The sequence below is a fragment of the Pteronotus mesoamericanus genome, unplaced genomic scaffold (genome assembly GCF_021234165.1).
Source record: "Pteronotus mesoamericanus isolate MK-2021 breed Mesoamerican mustached bat unplaced genomic scaffold, CSHL_Meso_final contig_68, whole genome shotgun sequence".
NCBI classification, from domain to species: Eukaryota; Metazoa; Chordata; class Mammalia; order Chiroptera; family Mormoopidae; genus Pteronotus; species Pteronotus mesoamericanus.
Genome location: NW_026555234.1, coordinates 30,669,258 through 30,690,193, shown reverse-complemented (window position 1 = coordinate 30,690,193; position 20,936 = coordinate 30,669,258). Strand labels below are relative to the sequence as shown.

General features: G+C 42.7%; 1 protein-coding gene across 1 annotated transcript; it reads left to right on the top strand.

Annotated features, from left to right (window-relative positions):
* Positions 1–1,483: 1,483 nt before the first annotated feature.
* LRRC66 (leucine rich repeat containing 66) lies at positions 1,484–19,984 on the top strand. The gene is made up of 4 exons (XM_054582272.1): positions 1,484–1,979; positions 11,041–11,210; positions 16,574–16,763; positions 17,940–19,984. The coding sequence occupies exons 1-4, from the start codon at positions 1,484–1,486 to the stop codon at positions 19,982–19,984; spliced, it is 2,901 nt and encodes a 966-aa protein (XP_054438247.1).
* The last annotated feature ends 952 nt before the right edge of the window (positions 19,985–20,936 follow it).

Below are 20,936 nucleotides of genomic sequence, written 5' to 3'. Positions count from 1 at the left end.
CACATGGAAAACATGTCCCTTACCTTCTAGGAGCTTACTATCTTTGGGTGCATTTAAAACAGACACGAAACAAAGGAACAGCGATGCAGGGTAATATTGATAGTCTGTCAAATAGAATGCTACTAAAATTCATAATGTTAGTAATGCATTCATTCATTCAGTAAATATCTACTGAAAGATTTCTGAAAAGACAAAAATAGAGGCTAAAGCAAAAAGGGGGGAAAAAAAAAGAGGAAGGGACTTCAGGCCATAGGATTTGAGAGAGCTATGCAGGATCTGGACTGAGTCGAAGAAAGGGCGTTGAGCTTGCAGCTGGAAATGAACCGAAAGCTGGCTTCGGCATGAGACCCCGCTCCGGGCACCGTGCGCGGCCAGGCTCGCAGCGTCTCCACCGGTGTGTGCGGTCCAGGAGTAGCGAGGTAACAGGGAGCCCTGAGTCCCCCCCGTGGGGTGTGGGCTGCAGGCACTAGGGCACCCTTTGAGGATTTGGAATGAAGGAATGAAATAAAGAAAACAGTTTTATGGGGAAATAACCCTTTGGAGTCTTGTAAGATGGGCCAAGAAGAAGGAAAATCAACAGGCTGTGGCAGGAAAAACAGCCTAGTGATGAATTAAAATGGTGTCATTAGAACAGAAAGGAAGGGATAATTGTTGCAAACCTACATACTGACTAAAGTGCTTATTTGTACACTCACTGGGTTTTTTATGGAATTTAGTCATTCAAACTAATCACAAAAATTATTTAAAAAATTTTTTGTGTGTATATTTAGCTATTGAGATGTATAAATATTGTTGCAAAACTTGTAATTGCTTCTCAGAGATCTTTGGTGAAAAAGGTACTCTATGTTTCTGTATCTCCTTACATCTTAATGGTTCCAAGGCAGAGCATCCTTTTTATAATCCATTTTATTTGTGTTGGTATATTTAAATGATATCAGAAGGATTTAGAAAGTCACGGTGACAAAGCTTGCAGTTCTTCTAGTCATTTAAAAAAACATAAAGAATCTCTTGTTTGAATTGAACTTTCCACCCATACAGTTCCACAGATCAGCGTAACTAGATGGCTTGTCACTCACGTGATAAACTACATGGTTGATTACACTGTTGTAGATAATAGACTTTGCACTAACGACCAGCAAGAAAGCAGAGAAGCCTTTAGTCTTGGTAGGTTTCCCTCACTCCAAGGCAGACTGCAGCGTGGGTGGTCCTGGAAAAGCAGCCACAGAGGTGAGGCCCAAGCAAATATGTATTTTCTGAGAAACCGGGGGAGTTCTTTCTTTAGAATGTGACAGAAATGTAATTTTATACTACAGCTATACCATTCTTGGTAACTTTAATGCCATTCTAAGAAATCAAACATTCACTTAAATTGGCAATCAAGGCAAGGTAATTTTCCTCAATCTTAAAAAGTAAATTTTCTGCTTATTTGCTGTTTTTACGTTAAGTTATAATAAGTCAATTCCTTTTCCTTTCTCCAGGCATTATGAAAAACCTGTGTTTCAGAGTCATTGTCATGGCTATAGGTCTTTATTGTACTGGAGCAATGACAAACCCATCAAGAAAAAACAGTATTTTTTTCAATGCTGCATGCCAGTGGGATCGATATCTTCTGATAAATTGTTCCTTTACTGGAAAACTTGGTATACCTAGTGACATATCACAGACAGCAGCCACAGTGGATGCAAGTTCCGGTTTCTTTAGGGTTCTCCGACAATCTCCCACGGAAAATGAAGAACAGAATATAAAACATCTGGACCTCAGTAACAATCTCATATTGACAATAACCTTAAGCTCTCTTGCACATCTACATGCTTTGGAAATATTAAACCTCAGCCACAATGCCATCCATTCCATCTCAGTGGACCTGCCCAGTCCTAAGTCCTCGTGGGTGAAATGCCACAGAAGCAGCTGCGGAAATGGGCTTCCGTATCTAAAGTTGCTAATTCTTCAAAGAAATAAACTTAGTGACGTTCCCAAGGGTAAGTACTAGACCAACAATGAGTTTGCAGAGGTTAATGTTTCATGTCAATGAGAATTCTGTGTTTGCTTTCGGTTTTGAGGCAATGGCTGAAAGAGCTGTTGGATCCAAGCAGATATAATAAAAGGAGTGTCTTCGTGGAATTGGGGCTTATAAAATGTGGAGTTGATAGTGAAAGCTATTTAAATTTCTCATTAATGTTATGTTGATTTGTCGAGAAACACTAGGAAGTATTTAAGTGCTAAATAGTAATAAATGATTTTAAATTACCTACTTTGATTACCATTTATTTGGGACTAAATATGGAAGAGCACTGAGAAATAACTAATTCAGACACTTTCAATGTGTAACACAATTTAAATCTATTGCTATATTTATAATTTTTTCTTAGAACACATTTTGCTTCTGCTTAGCCAGTTGTCCTCCAAGTGTAGACTAGAAATACGCTAATATTATGTATTACTACATAAACTTTCTTATTATCAAGTCAAAATCAGAATTCCTTATGCTGGTATCTAACAGGATACTCCACATATCCTGCTGTTATAATAAATTCTCATCCATTCCAAAATTCAATAATCTACATGTTGGAGTTCCTTAACTAATCCACTAATGTTAGAAAATGTATCAGGCTCATTAGCCAGAGCTTCCTTTGCCCTTTTTATAGCCAGCTGTGCTAGACAATTTCTTTTCCTTGTTTGTTGTCAGTCTCGGTCACTATTTGCTAAGTACCTACTTTATATAAGACACTCTGCTAAAGAAAGAAAGCGTAAGGATATTGTCATTTTTTCCATCCCAATTATGCATATTTTGTTTTCCTCATTTTTCAATTTTCATATTTTTCAATTTATTTTTTGCTCTTTCTCCAGCTTCTGGTCTTATTTTAAGCGTCATTTGACAATAAGAGCCTGAAGGGGTGAAGGAATACCTTATTTCAGTCATCATATCAGCAGAATTGTGTGAGAAGGGAGGGGTCTTCTCCTAACCTTTTCCATAAAAGCAATGTGAAGTGTTTTCAGTGTAAAGTGTAAACTAATTGCATTTATTTTACAATTTTTATTGTGTTTTTCTTGTTATAAATAGGAATACCAGTTATTTCTAGAACATTAAAGTTTGAAGAAAAATTTTAAGGGAAAAATTAAAGTCCTTCACATAACATTTTTTTAGTTTATTCTTTACATATATTTCATATTTCATATCGGGTTATACTTCTGTAATATTTCATAACTTGCATTTTCCTATCACAGAACATTTGAATATTTTTATCTAATTAAGCTATCTTATAAATAATATTTTAAACACTATACATTATAATTGATTGAATCAACAACACTTAGGTTATTTCCTTTTTGTTTGCCATAACTCTTTGATGAACATCATTATAGCTATACATATTCATATGATATAACATTTTTTGACTAGTATGGTAGATGTGAATCTCAACCCACAAAGTCAAGCGTAGTAGAGACACCGCTTTTATTGTCTATAACTCAACAGAGTTTCGGTCCTGAGCCCACATTCTACCAGGATGCGTTGGGGGTGGGGTATAGGGTACTTGTACTCAACACCAATCTGCTGTGCGCTTTCCTCTGCCTTCTCCCTTCGCCCAGAGTTGTGCCACAGTGCGGAGCCACATACCCTGACAAGGCATCAAGATGTGTGTGTATCTGTCTGCCTCCATCTGTCTCTCACCCCCTTTAGTTGAAGAACATTTCTTTTCAGTCTTTTCAATTTGGAGAAAATTCTTCCCCCTTTTTGTCTTTTCAAAATCCTCCATCGAGTTCTAGAAATTCCTTTCCTCTAAGAGACTAGGCCTTTGGAAAACAAAAGCCAGAAAGACTCGTGGACTCCTCCGCTTTGTGCCTTGCCCCCTCCCGACCCCTTGGGCCATTCACACAGACAGAGCTTTCTGCCAATGGGGATAAAGGCAAAGAGGAAAACAGAGGTAAAAGATGAGTATGTCAAATGTTATCCCACCGCAAGAGTAAACAGAGTAGTGCTGAATGAGTCTCTTAAGAGCTAATGGAAGGTTAGGGCAAATACATCTCCATCTAAGAACCAAATACCTCTATCGAACGCAGATACAGCCCCATCTTCCTTTTCTGAGTTAAACTTGGCCTCCCAAAATATCAGGGAAAACGTTACAGTTGCAAAGGAGAAAAAAAAAGAAGTGAAATGACAAATCCGGTGTCTGAAATTCTCTTAGAATCCTAGCAAATGAGACCGTAGAGAGATGAACAGAGCCGATGGGTGATGGACCAGCTTATGCCCAGGATCTAATTGGATGTAATGCCGAGTTCTTTTACCCGTAGCATTCATTTCGTGACAGGAATTATTTTTCCTAAAGCGACACGCATTTTCAGTTTTTACTAAATTGAGTACCCTCTAACATTCCCTCCCATTCTATGAATCAGTGACTATGGCTGGATAGCTCTGACTTTAAAATCCCAATTTGAAGGAAAAATCTGGTGAGAGAGAGGTGCTTCCTGGAGGGAGTGGCATACTCCCTCCGACATTTCCTTGGTTCTGTTTTGATTCCTTAATTTTAAGCCTCTTTACAGGCAGCATCTGGATAAGGTGATATGGACTCGGAGACCTGTTGTGAGGAATAAAGAAAAAATGTATTTCAAGAACCTAATTTAACATAGTATTCGGCATAATAAATGGTAGCTATTAAAATATGTGAAAAGTACGTTGTAACCTTGTAAAGTAGTTTGCAAATATTAGTTATTACTCTATGGCACATGCTGAGAATAGCAGTCTATTTAGAAACAAATTAATAAATATGCTTTTGTCGGAATCTCTGAGTTATCTTTTAGAACGTTACAGAAGTATTGCAGTAGATGGGACCCCTCGCCTACTGTAATTCACGAGCCAGGAATCATTTTTTGTGTCTAACTATTTACGTAGGTGTTTGCTCTTATCTAAAATAATAACTTAGAGATATCTCAAAAAGCAGCAATCAAGCACCTAGCCTTGCAGCACATGGGTACTTTTATAAATCATGTCCCACATGCCTTAAAATGGTGACAGTTTATACAGCCAAAAAAATTTGCTTTCACTCAGGAAAGCCCACTTTTGTCAGGGCGAAATATCCCATTGACTAACCCCCTGTCAGCCCCTCCCAGCCGGCTATGCATTTAACCTTAACTATCATTCTACTTTCTCCCGTAGTTTTGGGAGACGGTGTTAATAATGGAAAATCAGTTTCAGAAATGTAAGACAGCGGAATGGGCCTGCAGTTAAACCACCCCACCTCCATCGAGCAGCGTTCTCAGAGTGCCCGCAGGCTGCCTGGGAGGGGCTCAGGGCCCACAGCTCACTGGGATCCCAGTTAGGTTGACAGACCAGATGTGACAGCCTGATGTTAATTAACACACTAAATTTCAGAGCCCAAGAGATAAGTGTGTTAGACAGGAGACAAAATCGGTGGAGTGAAAAAAAAGAAACAATCATGTATTGTAGAAAACAGAAGTACATGGTATTCTTTTCATTTGTAGGGAATTAGGCATTTTATCCAGGTAGCTGTTGGATTATGGAAACACTAATAACCAATGTTTTCAAAACCAATTCAGGTTGTAAAGCAACAAAATGAATGACTGTATGTTATTAAGCTAAGAGGGCAATGTCTTGGGCTCACCTCTATTGATTTGACCACATTAAGGGCTGGCCTTATCAATAAATATCTTATTTAAGACCATTCCAAATTCTCTTCTAATTCTTAATACTCTTTGAACTTGAAGCCACAACCCCTGAATATTACTGTTCTGTGTTATCAGGTACTATACTTGGGAGAACATTTCAGATTTTCATAGTCCAAAGCAATATTTCTAAGGTGGTGTAATGTCTGTGCATACCTTCTGTGGCCTTTTTTCTAATAAACACTGAGATAATTTCTTGGAAGTAATAAAACTGCCTCTGGCCACTTAAATGTAAAGCTAATCAAATTCCTGCCTCCCGTGGCCTATGTGATCATCAGAAAGCAATTCAATAAATAATTCCATCTCCCCAAAAGGGCCTCCTGATAGTCTTTCCAACATTTGACTCTCCTCTCTTGAAACATAGAATCTACCCTCTGATACCCAAGCTCAAACTAATGCACTTCCTAACCTCTTTCGCTCACCTGAATACCTACCCCCTCAACATTGATTCGCCATGCAACATTTTTTTACATATATATTTTATTGATTATGCTATTACAGTTGTCCCATTTTTTTCTCCCCTTTACTCCCCTCCTCCCTGCATCCCCCTGCCCACCAGGATCCCCCCACCCTTAGCTCATGTCTATGGGTCACACATACAAGTTCTTTGGCTTCTGCATTTCCTGTACTATTCTTAACCTCCCCCTGCCTATGTTGCACCCTGCCATTTATGCTTCTTAGTCCCTGTACTTTTTCCTCCTTTCGCCTCCCCTGACCTCCATTTCTGTGATTCTGTTCCTGTTCTAGTTGTTTGCTTAGTTTGCTAGCTTTCTTTTTTCTTTTTTTTTTTCCTTAGGTTCAGTTGTTGATAGTTGTCATTTTACTGTTCATAGTTTTTGATCTCCTTTTTCTTAGATAAATCCCTTTAACATTTCATATAATAAGGTCTCGGTGATGATTAACTCCTTTAACTTGACCTTATCTGGGAAGCACTTTATCTGCCCTTCCATTCATTCTAAACAATAGCCTTGCTGGACAGAGTAACCTTGGATGTAGGTCCCTGCCTTTCATGACTTTGAATGCTTCTTTCCAGCCCCTTCTTGCCTGCAAGTGTTCTTTTGAGAAATCAGCTGATAGTCTTATGGGAACTCCTTCATAAGCAACTGTCTCTTTCTCTTGCCACTTTTAGGATTCTCTCCTTATCTTTAATCCTGGGTAATGTAATTATGATGTGCCTTGTTGTGTGTGCTTCCTTGGGTCCAACTTCTTTGGGACTCTCTGGCCTTCCTGTATCTCCTGGAAGTCTATTTCCTTGGCCAGACTGGGGAAGTGCTCCTTCATTATTTTTTCAAATAAGTTTTCAATTTCTTGCTCTTCCTCTTCTTCTGGCACCCCTATGATTTGGATGTTGGAATGTTTAAAGTTGCCCCAGAGGTTGTAATCCTCTCCTCATTTTTTTGAATTCTTGTTTCTTCCCTCTGTTCTGGTTGAATGTTTATCTTTTCCTTCTGCTCCAAATTGTTGACTTGAGTCCCAGTTTCCTTGCCTTTACTATTGGTTCCCTGTATATTTTTCTTTATTTCTCTTTGCATAGCTTTCACTTTTCCTTCCATTTTGCAACCATACTCAACCATTTATGTGAGCATGCTGATTACCAGTGTTTTGAACTGTGCATCTGATAGATTGGTTACCTCTTCATCACTTAGTTCTATTTTTGGAGCTTTGATCTGTTCTTTCATTTGGGCCATATTTCTTTGTCTTAGCATGCCTGTTACATTGGAAGGGGTGGAGGCTTCGGTATTTGCCAGGACGGGGCAACCCAGGTCACTGCGTTGTGACACTGTCTGTAGGGGGAGGGGTCTGAGAGGGAACGATGCCACTTGCTCGGCTCTCTGCCGGCTTTCAGTCACTTCCCCCGCTACCCACAAGCAAATCGGGCCCTTCTAGTGCTGATTCTCAGGGGGGTGGGTTTGTGTACATTCTAGGACCCCATGGGTCTCTCCAGCAGACTCTCCTGTGAGGCTGGGAGTTTCTCCTGCTGCCCCAACCCCAACAGGTTTTTACAGCCAGAGGTTTTGAGGTTTTTTCCACGCTGGAACCCTGGATTGCTTGGTCTGTCTCTCTTCCCAGCTGTTCCTCCTGGTTTATCCACATGCAAATGCAGGCCCGCCTGGTCTGCTGACCGCCACCTTGCCCACCTGGTCCCCCAGGTGCCACCTTGCCATGGGTCCTCTCTGCCCCAGCCGCCCTTCTGTGCCCCTCCCACCGGTCTGGATGGCTGTTTCTTCTTTAACTCCTTGGTTGTCCGACTTCCATACAATATGATTTTCTGGCAGTTCTGATTATTTTCTGTTTTTAAATTTGTTGTTGTCCTTCTTTTGGTTGTGTGAGGAGGCAAAATGTATCTACTTATGCCTCCATCTTGGCTGGAAGTCCTTAACTTCCCACCATGCAAAATTTTTAAAAGAACAAATTTTCCCCCATTCAGAATGGCAGCCAAGTATCATGGAAAAGTCTTCAAATTTCCTGACTCCATCTTAAGAGACCCTAAACAATTAAACTTATATCTCTGATAATGGTTATGTCAGCAGGCTAATCAGGCCATGTTATTTTCATAACAGTGTTATTTGGCAGAAGCCAAGAGAGCAATCCCCATCATATAAGCACATTTAAATCTTTGCTTACATCATGTCTGCTACCATCTCATTGGCCAAAGCAAGTCACATGGCCAAACTTAACGGGATGGGAAAGTATATTCTGCTCACAGTAAAGTGAACATTTGCTGAACAATACTCTAAACTGTTACACCTGGCTTCTGCTGAGCTCAAAATACTGGAAGATCAAAGTAATCAAGATAGATTTCAATTCCACACGCAGCAAATAATTTTTAAGGGAGGAAACTGAGGCATGAAGACCTTAAGTGATCCTTCCTGTTTCACACCAAAAGTAACAAACAGAGCTGGAATAAAGCAAGATCTTGATTACCCTATTCACTATATGATACAAGTATTATAGAATCACTAAACAACCCCCAAACCTTTGACAATTTTATGTGTTCCATGGCCCGATACTATTCTCTTGCATAGAGAGCCGTGCCCTTGGCCTTCGTTTCCCTTTTCTAAACTCAAGTTATCTTTCAGAGCCTTGACCTTCCTCTCCTTCTCTCTCCCCCTCTCTCCCTCCGCTCCTTCTCCTTCTCCTCCTCCTTCTCCTCCTCCTTCTTTTTTTGGTAAGAAATGTGCATGGGGAAATGGGAATGAATGGTTAAGAGATCTGAGTTTCAATCCCAGCTCCACAGCTCTACCCACCATGATTTAGGGCAAGCTCTTAACTTGCTGCACCTGAGTTTTGCAATGTGCAAAATGGTAATAACCCCCAGGGCTTGTGAAGATGAAAAAGAGATGTTTGTGACATGCTCAGAGTGTAAAAAGAGCACACAATTTATTTGGAGTTTCAAAATAATTTCTTCCTTCTACTCCAAAGCTAGGTATGGTCTCCCCTCCCCTGAACCCCTGGGGTACAGATTCAGTTCAATTAAGCACTGAGAGGTTGCAGAGGCCGTAAGGTCTCAGGCCTGCATAGGCCAGGCAGGTACAACAGAAATGTCAAGGAAACTATAGCTTCTTTCATTTTGGGTCTTGTATTGCATTTTCTTCCTCATAAACCCATATATTTGCATATTAAAACATGTAGGGATATTCTTCACCCCACGAGGAAACGTTTTCTCCGGGGGGGAAATACTGACATGCCTAGAACAGTGAGGCAGCTCACAGCGCTCAGCAATGGCTAAGACACCAACCAACATGGAAGTATTTCCTACTGGCATATGCCAACTGAATATGAGCCTTGGTTGTCTCCCATTTTTAAAACCCATGCAAGCTTCTTGGCCTATCCTTTGTCTTCCAACTTTTAATAGAGACGTGAGTATACAGAAACCATATTTTTTTATTCGAGCGTGCCCATCTGATACAGGCAGGGCTCATTCAGCTCCTGCCAAATGTTGTCTAGTGCCAGTTGGAACTTCCAATTTTTTGAGAGAAGTTGGAAATGCAGTTTTTTTTTGTACTGAATCTTTATTGTCAGCTCAATAATTTTTAAATCTCTGTGCAGGCCGTACACCGTGACCTCTGGGTAATTGAATGCATGCTGTATTCACAAAGACATGCGCTCTTCCCTGAAGGGACTAATCATCTGTCAGAGAGGACAGTTGGACGGTGGGGGTATAACTACATTTTATAACTAGTAACTTTCTGTAGGTTGTATCACTCAACTAGACAAGGATTCTATGCTATATTTGTCTTCAGCATCAAGCGCCTCGCTCGTGATATTTTGATTGCGTTGTTGTCCTAAGGATCATCTGCTTAGTCTGCACAGCTGAAATGAACATATGATAGCATAGATGTACAACCATTTCAATTAAGTCATCGCCTTTCTGCATAATCAGTCTCACAGTAAGTACCTTGAGGACAGCAGGCAAGGAATAAGCCCTTCTGGAATTGAACCAACTTGATCTGATATGTAGTAGTTGGTTAAAGGCACAGACTACGCGTGAGAACAGAGCAGAAGGGTATGTAAAAATGCAGGGCTCCCGTGCGGGACTCAGATGGTAAATGAAATGTGGAAGACTGCTGTGACTGGCACCTCGCTCCCCAGCTTTCTTCTCAGCGCCACATGGGCCTCCTGCCTCCTCCCTGGCATCAGGCGAAGCACAAAGGCAGAGACCACAGCTCAATTAGATGATCTGGCCAGAACACAACATCTAGCTAGAACTTAACTACCTTTAAAACATACAAGACTGCCTAGCAAATAGTTATAATATCAACAGTGAGTAGATCAAAGAAAGGATATAGCTACAAAATAGAGTAAGGAGATCTTAAAACTCAAAGACTTCATCCATATAAATAAACCATCAAGTAACTATTCAGTTTTACCCATAGTTCAATCAAATAAATATTTACTTACTCTCCAAAGTCTGATTTTTAAAACTGATGTTTTTGTTATAAATAAAAATTGCACGTGCTCACTGAAAGAAAGAAATCGAAGATGTATAAAATAAAAATAAAGTTTCCTTCCTTCTCCAACCCCCTCGCCCCCCGCCGCTCTGTTCCTAAGTGTAAGTACTGCTAACAGCTTAGTTCACTCTCTTCCAGGCCTTTTTCCTGCTCACCTAACATACATGCATACACGGGAATTATACTCTATACCGTTCAGCAACTTAACATTTTCCTCTGGTGCAGGCATGTTGCTATACCCATTCTCTTTTAAGACTACAATGTATTTTATAGTCTTGACATACCATGTTTTGTTTAACCTCTTCTCTATTGAGAACCATTCAGGTTGCCTCTACTCTTTCACCTTTACAAACAATGCTGCAGTCAATACCACCCGTTTATATTTTAATTTGCTATTTAATTTTAATAGGCCTGTGGAAACTGAAGTCATTACAGAGTTTGGATCTGTCATTCAATGGGATATCCCAGATTGGCGTGTCTGATTTTCATAACTGCCTGCGACTGGAGAACCTCTATTTAAGGAGCAACAAGATATTCAGAATTCATCCAGAAGCCTTCAAGGACCTCAAAAAATTACAGGTCATAAAATAATTTTTATAATATTTCAAATAGGCAGACATGTGGGCAATTACCTTAGAATATTTGAAGAGTTTCTTCATGTCCAGTAGTACTGACTATTAATAAAAAATATATATATATAAGTCTATTTTAAGATTCCCCTAAAATTGCTGAAGTCTCTCTTGCCTTAAAAATCAGAGGTCTCAGTGATGGACATGAATTTTATTCAAACATAACACTCAGCAGCAAGAACCGGCACATTATTTCCCTAAATCAAATTAAGCCCAACTCCAGGTCTCCACACGCGAGTTGGCAAGGAATTATACAACCCACCTCTAACTGCAAGGGCAGGCCCAGGCCTGAGGGTCTCTCGCGGCCTGGAACGCGGTCGGGGGCCCCTCCGCCGCGCACAGGTGGATGCAGACACGCCACACCGCCCAGGACTGCCTGGGCCTCGGAAAGCCAGTGACCTTGCTGCTTGCACCCCGAAACCGAGCCTGGGATAACAACATGATCGTGATAAAAGCTCATCCTTGTACAGCACTTTCACACACCACAACCTGTTCTGAACACCAGCTCCCTCCTGGGGGCCTGCGAAACACTTCCAGCACCGGGCAGTTAATCTCATGGAAGGTGTGAGGTGCGGGGAAGGCGAGGAACCCACCCCCAGCGCTCTGCTCTAGTTCTGGTAGCTTCAGCCCCTTCTCCTCCCAGCACAGCCCTCCTTCCCCTTCCTCTTCTGGGTGATATGGCAAAATCTCCCCTCCACGCTCCTTTAGAAACGCCAGGGGGGCCTCCCGTGTGGCACCTGGAGGTGCCATACCTGCATCGCACACCCCCGTTCTTCGTACAGGCGGGGGTCATTCCATAGAGCCATAATGCAAGCCACATACACAGTGTTACACGTTCTAGTAACTAAATTTTTAAAATAAATATAAGCAGAGGAATTTTATTGTAGTAATTAATTTTAATCCCATATATCCAAATATTACATTTTACACACATAATCAGGATAAAAATTATGAATGAGATATGTTACATTCTCTTTTTCATACTAAGTCTTCAAAACCTGATGTGTATTTTACACTTCCCACCCATCCCAGTTTGGACTAGCCACGTTTTAATGCTCCACAGCCACATGGGGCAAACGGCTCTCCTATTAGACGGCGTCAACATAGCTGATGTTCTCTCAGTTTCATGTAAAGTGATATTCAAGCACAGATGCAAGATAAACTTCCAGTTCCCCACCTTTCAACCAGAATGACCCCCGCCTCCCTCCTCTAAACAAAGGGAGACTCATGAAGCCATGGTGAGAGGGTGGACTCCAGAGCCAGCGTCCTGGGTTTAAAACTAGATTCTGCCACTTGCCAGCCACACGATCGTGGGCAAGTTACCAAGTACTTCTGTGCCTCAGTTTTCTCATCTGTAAAATGGAGACAGCTTAGCTCCTTTCTCATAGTGTTTTGTGGCAGATGTTTTAATGCACATAACATGCTTCAAACAGTACTTGGAATACAATAAGCTCTTACAGATGCAGATGACATACAGGAATTCTAATGTGACCACAGTACCCTGCTCCTTTAACATACAAATCCAATCATGTCACTTCTTAGTTACAACGCTTCTCAGCTCCCACAACAAGGGCCTGGCTGCTGCCTCTCCGACCTGCTGACCTTTTGCCTGGAAGAGCTAACTCTTACTAATTCTTCCAATGTCTCTTCCACGAGAAAGCCTCTGCTGGGCCTCTGGATTGAATTATTTGCCCTTCTGTACACACTTATAATATGACATACTTTTTTCACATTGCACTTATCTAACAAATCATTAAGTTTTAAGCATGGTTAGTTGTTAATGCCTATATCCCCATAACCCTTTTCCTAGACATTGAGCTCTTTAAGGACATACATTGTGTTTATTCTATTTTCTAGTGCTTAGCATATGTCTAATACATAACACATATTTTAAAACACTTGCTGAATAAACAAAGGAATGAGTGAATGGATAATGATCATAGATAGGTGTGTTAGTTACCTGTTGCTGCGTAACAAATTACTACAAACTAAGCCGTCTAAAACTGCATACATATATTATCTCATGGTTTTCGTGGCTCAGGAATCTAGGTAAGGCTTAGTTGGGTCCACTGCCAAGGGCCTCTCAAGAGGCTTCAATCAAGGTGTTGCCAGGCCTGGAGTCTCGCCTGAAGGCCCAGCTGAAAAGTATCTACCTCCAAGCTCATGTGGAAATGAAGGGGAAGCCTTCACTCAGCTCCTTGTGGGCTGCTGACTGAGGGCTCGGTTGCTTACCGTCAGCCTAAGCCTGCCCCTAGGCCTGTGGGCCTCTCCCTAGGGCAGTTCACAGCATGGCAGCTTGCATCAGACCCCAAAGGAGGGAACCTGCTGATAGCAAGAACGTTGCAATTTCAAGTCCTGTTAATCATTGAAGTGATATCCCATCGCTTCAGCCCTAGGCTGATGGTTAGAACCAAGTCACAAGCCCGGCCTACACTCAAGGGGAGGAGATTTCTCAAGGGCACGATTGCCAGGAGGCAGGATCACTGGGGACTGACTTAGAACCTGCCAAATTAACAGAGGGAAGAGAAAGCCCATGTAGCTGGCACTGCCTCCCAATTTGCCACAAATAGATTGTCAGATTGCCTGGGGACCTCAATCAGTATACTGTATACTGATTATAAGTATATTTGCATCTGTAATTGCCCTCTGTCTGTTTTATTTCCTATGCATTTTTATTGTACTTTATAAGTCTGCTGCAGCCCACATAATAGATGTTGCAGGCAAACTAAAAACAACCCCAGAAATGTTTTAAATCATCTGTAATTCTTGATTCACCTGAACTGCCCAGAATTATGCAATTTCTCCTTCTCCAGTATTCCTTCTATGTGTTTGGTAATAACTTAAAAACTGGTTTTGGAACAGGATGAACATATTTGGTACCAGAAAGCTGCATATTAAAATAGATTTTTTTTCAGGAGATATATTTAATGTTTACACAATGCAATATATCTTTCCATGTCAGAATCTTCCTAGAAGCCATATAGAGTTTTCAAATCATGAATTCATCATCGTGTTTAGATAGAATAAATGAAGTTTCATTGGCATTTCAAATTAGCATCCTTTTTCTTAATCGTATTCCCTTCTTCTTAGATTCAGTGATTTGTGTAGCAACATATGCTTCACCCAATCTTTCTGTAATGTACACTCCTGTCAAATGATGGTGGATGGCTGTTTCTTTAGCCATATTGGGCTATTCTGTTTTAATCTTTTCTCAGAAATTATTTCTACTGAATTATCTTATTAGTTTTCTGGCCTCTCTCCAGTTTTGCTTTCAGTTCAATGATTTGTAATATCATAATTGCTAGAATGGAAAAAAATGCAGACATGAACTAAAAAAAAATAACTACCTGAAAAACATTAAAATAGTTCACTCAGTTGTTGAGGAGGAGTACACTAGAAAATTATTGGTCCTAGGCAAGACCAGGCCAAAGCAAAGTTTTGGGGTTTCTTTCTTCCCAATCCCAGTTTCCTGCTTCCTTTCTTTAGTAACCCTCCTTTGGAAGGACAGACCGCTTGGTCACACAGCACGGGAAAGATCCCCCTCATTACCTGTGTTCGGGGAGAACCCTGGTTCTGCATGCAGTGGTCTTGGTGGCCATGCTGTTGGATTGATTACTTGACTCAGCTCTTAGGAATGTGTAGAACCCAACATATTGATGCTGCTTTCCCCGCCCCCCGCCCCAATGTTTATAAAACAGTGGGCCTAGACAAATTCAGCTTCTCTGATTATCATCCATAGCCCTCTTTTTATATTGCAGCAAGATTTTCACTATTTCTTGTACAGTTTTCTCTTCTAATAACCATCTTCTCCTTGCCAAGCCCCACAATCCCCCTCTAGTGTCTCATGCTCCAGGCATCCTCCACCCAGCCCCTCGCTCCAGGGCGGCAGGAGCTCAGGCTCCAAGAGGGCATGTGTGGAGTAGAAGGCACACAGAGGAGGCAGCTCAGATCTCACTTCTGCCGTTTCTTTCCTTTGTTCCTTTCTCCGCTATTTATAGGGCATCTGCTATGAGCCAAGCTCTATTACTAGGGACTATGCGAGATATACTGTGTGCTCTAGCCCAGTTTTCTCCTCTGTAGAAAAAAGGCGGGGGGGCATGAGGAGTAATTTTTTACAGATTTTATTTATTTTTAGAGAGAGGGAAAGAGAGGGTGAAAGAAAGGGAGAGAGACATTTCTTGCTTCTTGTATGCACCGCAACTGGGCACCGAACCTACTGCCCAGGCATGTGCCCTGACTGGGAACTGAACCGGTGATCCTTCACTTTGCAGGATGATGCCCAACCAACTAAGCCACACTGGTCAGGGTGGAAAATGAGGAATTTGTTGTGAGGTTTGGAGACAATATATGTAAAGCACCCAGTAAGATGCCTGGTACACAGCTGTGCCCTGCAAATGGTAGCTGGAGCTACACCCAGCAATGCTCCCCGCTGCATCACACCACCACCATTTCCACCTTCAGCGGGACCTTCTCTGTGTTCCCAGTGCAACCGAATCCTTTTCGTTCCCTGGGTTCCCCTTCATTTTTGATTAGGCTGAAAAATTAGTCCTCTTACATGTACTGAGTAGCGTGGGTGCAGAGAAATGTACTACTACCCTGGATGCAAAAGCGCTCTCCTTGCTACTTCCGGTCAGCCACAGTTCTGTGTCATGTGTTCTCATCATTCAGTATCTTCTGCCACTTTCTTCTTCTTTTTTTTTTAATCCTCACCCAAGGATACATTTATTGATTTTAGTGAGAGAGAATGAGAGAGAGAAACACAGATGTGAGAGAGAGACATCAGTCCATTGCTTCATATATGTGCCCCACCAAGGACCCAGGCCTATGCCCTGACCAGGAAGGGAACCCAAAACCTTCTGGTGCACAGGACGACCCTCCAACCAATCAAGCCATCCGGCCAGGCTCTTCTGCCACTTTCAAGATCACCAGGATTCTAGACATTTTAGACCTGGTATCTAATTCTAGACTTTGATAACAATGGGGAGTCTAGGTTTTATCTAACAGTACAATTCATAGGAAGGAAGGAAGGGGAAATGATTGGGCATCTGATATAGGCACCATACTTAAAGCTTTCACATATGTTTAATCCAAACAGCAGCCTTGGCAGGTAGGCTCGTGGAGAGTAAACAGCCTGCTGAAGCTCACAGAGTTGGTAGAGACAAAGCAGAGATTTAATCCCAGGAGCCTCTGACCCTCCATTCAGTGATAACTTTTTATTGCCGCCATAAAGATATAAACAATATCTGTAACTTGCCTATTGTCTCTACATCTTCTTATTCACCAACTGTCCTCGATCTGTTTCTCCTTGAGCAGGTTGTAGACCTCAGGAGCAACGCTCTGACCGCCATCCTGCCGATGATGATCATTGCGCTGGAGCTTCCCCGTCTGGACGCTGACTTGGCGGATAACCAATGGCAGTGTGACGCTAGCGTGGCGGTCTTCCAAAACTTCATTTCCAAACCCTGGAGGAGGAAGTGGGATGAAATTTGCAACAAGTCTATAGGTACCTCTTCTCTCTGAAAGGGTCTCAGATGAACTGAACTGAAAAAAAAAGAAAGGAAAAAAAAAAAAATGTGATCTTATTTGAGACAGTGAGCACAAGGGTGGTGGTGCCACACAGCCCTGGTCAGCCTCGGGCTGTACCACAGCCCGGCCACGGGGACTGACCCGTTTTCTTCCATTCATGAGTGATTTTCGTTATGTGCTCAAAGGGCCCTCGTTCAGCTATCTCAGAAACCACTGGATTTGGTCAAACGCAGACATTGATAAAGAGAGAATGTTGCCCTGAAGACCCCAAAATGTCGTATTTTTAATACCAATTCTTAACAAATAATCAAAGAAAGAACTTCTAAAACTTGAAACATGATCATTTAGAAATTCGCTAACACTCTAAAAATATAATCCTATACAGAAACAAAACACACATATTTCAAAAGTACAATGTTCTCTGGTTTGTTCTCTCAGTGCTAGAATATGTCACTGGAGTTGAACATTCAGGAAAGTCTTTTTTCCACTGTTCTCTTGGCTTAATCTCAAACCCCTAACTGGAAGGTGGGGGAGAAAGTCCTGGACTCTGTTCTACTCAGGACTGACATTAGAATAGAAACATGGCCACACTTGTTAGGTGTAGAAGAAACACACGAAGACTGCAGGGAAGTCTTCAGGTTGTCACCCACCCTGCTTTCTTTCCTCTCTAGAAGCCACAGCTGGCCTTCTCAGTGTGAAGGGCAGAGCGCCAGGAGCCAGCAGGGAACCCTGGGCGTTTTCGCTGTGACCAGCCATGGGGAAGGGTGAAGAAATGCTGAGGCAGATTTTGCAGGGGACTGATGTCTCCATTCTCACAAATGTGCGGTGGGCTAGGGAACGGAAGAAGGAGAGACAATAAGGCTGTTCCTCCAGCCTGGCTTCTCTCCTCCCATGGGGGGCCATCAGTCAAGCAGCCTAAGAAACACACCCCTCTTGGGCCGATGAGCATCAGATGTAAGGCTGGCAGGCACGTGTCAATGTGCATAGGGCCGTATACAGGCTGCCGGCACTAGACTATCAATCAGCCACTAAAGCTGCTTCTCGTTACGTAACATGCACTTCAAAGACAGCCAGATAAGGAGGGGGACGCACAGAAGCTTTTAAAACCACTGGACTCTAATATCAATGTGTTTTACCCCCCCCCCCCTTTCAGGGAGTGAGGAAGCATCCCGGCAGCCTCCCAGAAGCAGCGTTTCCAGGGAGATCCAGCTTCCTCACACTAATTTGAATCACCTGAAAAGCCTCAGAAGGCACAAAGTGGTGAGGCCCCGGGAAGGAACGTATAGGCACTTCCCCATCCTGGAGAACAAGGGCCATGCCAGCTCTGACACCCGTGAGCAGCAGAGGCGGCTGCCAAGATGGGTGAGGAGCACCCAGGATGGGCAAACAGCTGGCGGGAAGGGAGCCACCTCCGCAGACCTCACGCTGGCCATCTGCTTATCGGTGTTCATCACGTTCCTTGTGGCTTTCTGCCTGGGGGCTTTCACAAGGCCTTACGTTGACAGACTGTGGCAATGGAGATGCAGAAAGAAAAAACCGAGTTCAGACCTTGTGTATTGCAATGAGGGCTACAATGAGATGGAAGCTGCAGGAAACATCCAGCGCCCACGGGTGGATCTGCACCATGTTTGCCATGGCCTAAACCTCTGTGAGAACCAAGACCCTTTCTCGGGGACGGAGGCCACCCCACAGGCTGCTGTCATTGCTGATAGGAGCCTGGGAATGAGCAGAAAGGAGCCTGGCAGCAGGCAGAGCAGGGAACACGGCAAGGACGGTACTGGGGCTGGACGTAGAAAGGAAAATAGGCTTACAAATGGCGGCACAGCCTGTTCCGTCACCCGCGGACCACCAAGTGCTGACAGCTATGCGCTAATTTCAGCAGAACAGGACCACATCTGCAGGAATGATATTCTTAGAAAAATCAATTATGAAAGTGAGGCCCAGGAAGAATCTCTTGGTCAGTATTCACTGAGGGTCCCTGTGATAGCTGGCAGATTACAAACTGGCTCTGGCTCAATCCACCAGGGTTTGAATGAGTTAGACCCACCACTGACGAGATACATGACAGGTGCCCTCTCTAAAACACAAGCACACATGGAAGCACAGAGAACTGGAGAGAATGAGGAAAGGGCACGCACTGAACAGTTGCCTTTGAAGTTTTCTAACGAAATGCAAGCGAGCGCTTCCATTAATTTGCTGAGCACTCGGGGGCAATCACTCAAGGGAGCCAAGGCTGAGGAAGAACATTTCACCTACTATTGTTCGGCCACGCTCAGTGACCTGGCAGATATGGACCCATCCCCATCAGTCTCTCCTCCAAGATGGGGCAATGACCCACATGTCACTCCTGCTAACGAGGAACCAGTGCAGAAACATGCTCCTTGGGACACACAGCACGAGTTGGACATAGACTACGATTCTGATTCTGATGGAGGGTCTTTATTTACTCTAAGTTCAACAAGTTCAGGAGATGCAAGATGTGGGACTGAAGAAGAGGCAGACGGTGAGGAGAGTTGTAGGGCCAGTGAGGATGAGGACTCAGGGGTGAGGAAGGACAATGTGACACCATGTGAGAGTCTTGAGGACAACATCGCCTTCCAGAAGAGTCAGGAGAAATGTGAGACTCAGGAGGATCTTTTTGAAAAACCTCTCATTTCTAGTTCAGACTCTGATTTGTACAAGAGTCATCTGGGAAGCGCCTCCAACACCAATACACTTGAGAATCCATTGACCTTGCCCAGATCACTGGGCAACAGTCCTTCCAGGGACAAGATCCCAGACGCATTCACCTATGATTATGCCTCAGCTCCTCAGTCAGAGGCAACAAAATGGCACTACTCCCTTACAGACCTAGAATTTCCCAGCGTGGATACTTTACCACAAACACCACCATGTTCTGCTGAAGTTCCCTCGGATCCTGATAAGACTGCTTGTCGTGAAAGAGACTTGGACAATTGTACATATGAACCTTTCATTCAGGAAACAGACACAGATCCAAACAATATTCCCTTGCACATCCCTTCAGGGGAAAACTTAAGACCCTCACAAGATTCTGAAGAGGGCAATGCACATTCCAACCCACTGGACACTGATACAAATGAGGACCATGGTTTCAGAGAGGTTATAAGCCAAACACAGCTGTTACCATTCTGTGGTGATGAACCAGATCTTCAGTATGAAAGAGGAGGAGGGGAATAATTAGAAGAGGGTTCCAAGACCCAGGTGCATTACAAGAGCTTCCAAATAAAACCAGTTCACTAAGAACACAGGAGCCTTTCAATGATGAAGATTGGGATAAATATTCAGAGGAGGATCTGCTGCAATTTAAAAAAAATAACAATTCTTCCCTGGCTGGTGAGGCTCAGTGGCTTGAGTGCCAAAGGGTCACTGGTTCGACTCCCAGTCAGGGCACATGCCTGGGTTGCGGGCCAGGTCTTCAGCTGGTGTGAGAAAGGCAACCACACACTGATGTTTCTCTCTTTCTCCATCCCTTCCTGTCTCTCTAAAAATAAAATCTTTTTAAAATAAAAAAAGATAATTTTAACTTCTAAACTCAAATGCAGACCCAGAGCAACCTCAAAGGAGCTGACTGTCTAGGTGAGGACCAGCTCTGCTATGATGAAGACAAGGATATTCAACGTGAAAATGAAAGGTAATGCAAGGAACATTTTTGGTACAGATCGAAGCACTTAGATAAAATGGCTGAACAGATTTTAACAAATTCTGCAGAGAACACAGCTTTGGAAGGTCGATCGTGAAGCTACAGAACGAGGGATTCAGAGAATTTCTAAATGTTTTTAATAAGTTGTGTTAAAAGCTGGATCATGTTATAGAACAATGTATAAAATAAAAATCAGTTTTCACCCTGGCTGGTGTGGCTCAGTTGGTTGGGCATCGTCCCACAAACCAATAGGTAACCAGTTCAATTCCTGGTCAGGGCACATGCTTGGGTTGTGGGCCTGGTTCCTGGTATAGAAGAAGCAACAACCAATCGATGTTTCTCTCACACATTGATGTTTCTCTCTCTCTTTCTCCCTACCTTTCCCTCTCTCTAAAATTAAATAAATAAAATCTTTTTTAAAAATATTAAAATATTAGTTTTCAAGAAGAGAAGTGATGTTTTTGTGTAAAAGAACAGGGACTCCACTAT

What these genes read in the sequence shown, in the direction of transcription:
- LRRC66 (XM_054582272.1), top strand. Translation starts at nt 1,484, where the DNA reads ATGAAAAACCTGTGTTTCAGAGTCATTGTCATGGCTATAGGTCTTTAT. An exon ending in ACTTAGTGACGTTCCCAAGG is followed by an intron (nt 1,980 to 11,040) that starts GTAAGTACTAGA and finishes TAATTTTAATAG; the next exon opens with GCCTGTGGAAACTGAAGTCA. An exon ending in AATTTGCAACAAGTCTATAG is followed by an intron (nt 16,764 to 17,939) that starts GTACCTCTTCTC and finishes CCCCCCTTTCAG; the next exon opens with GGAGTGAGGAAGCATCCCGG.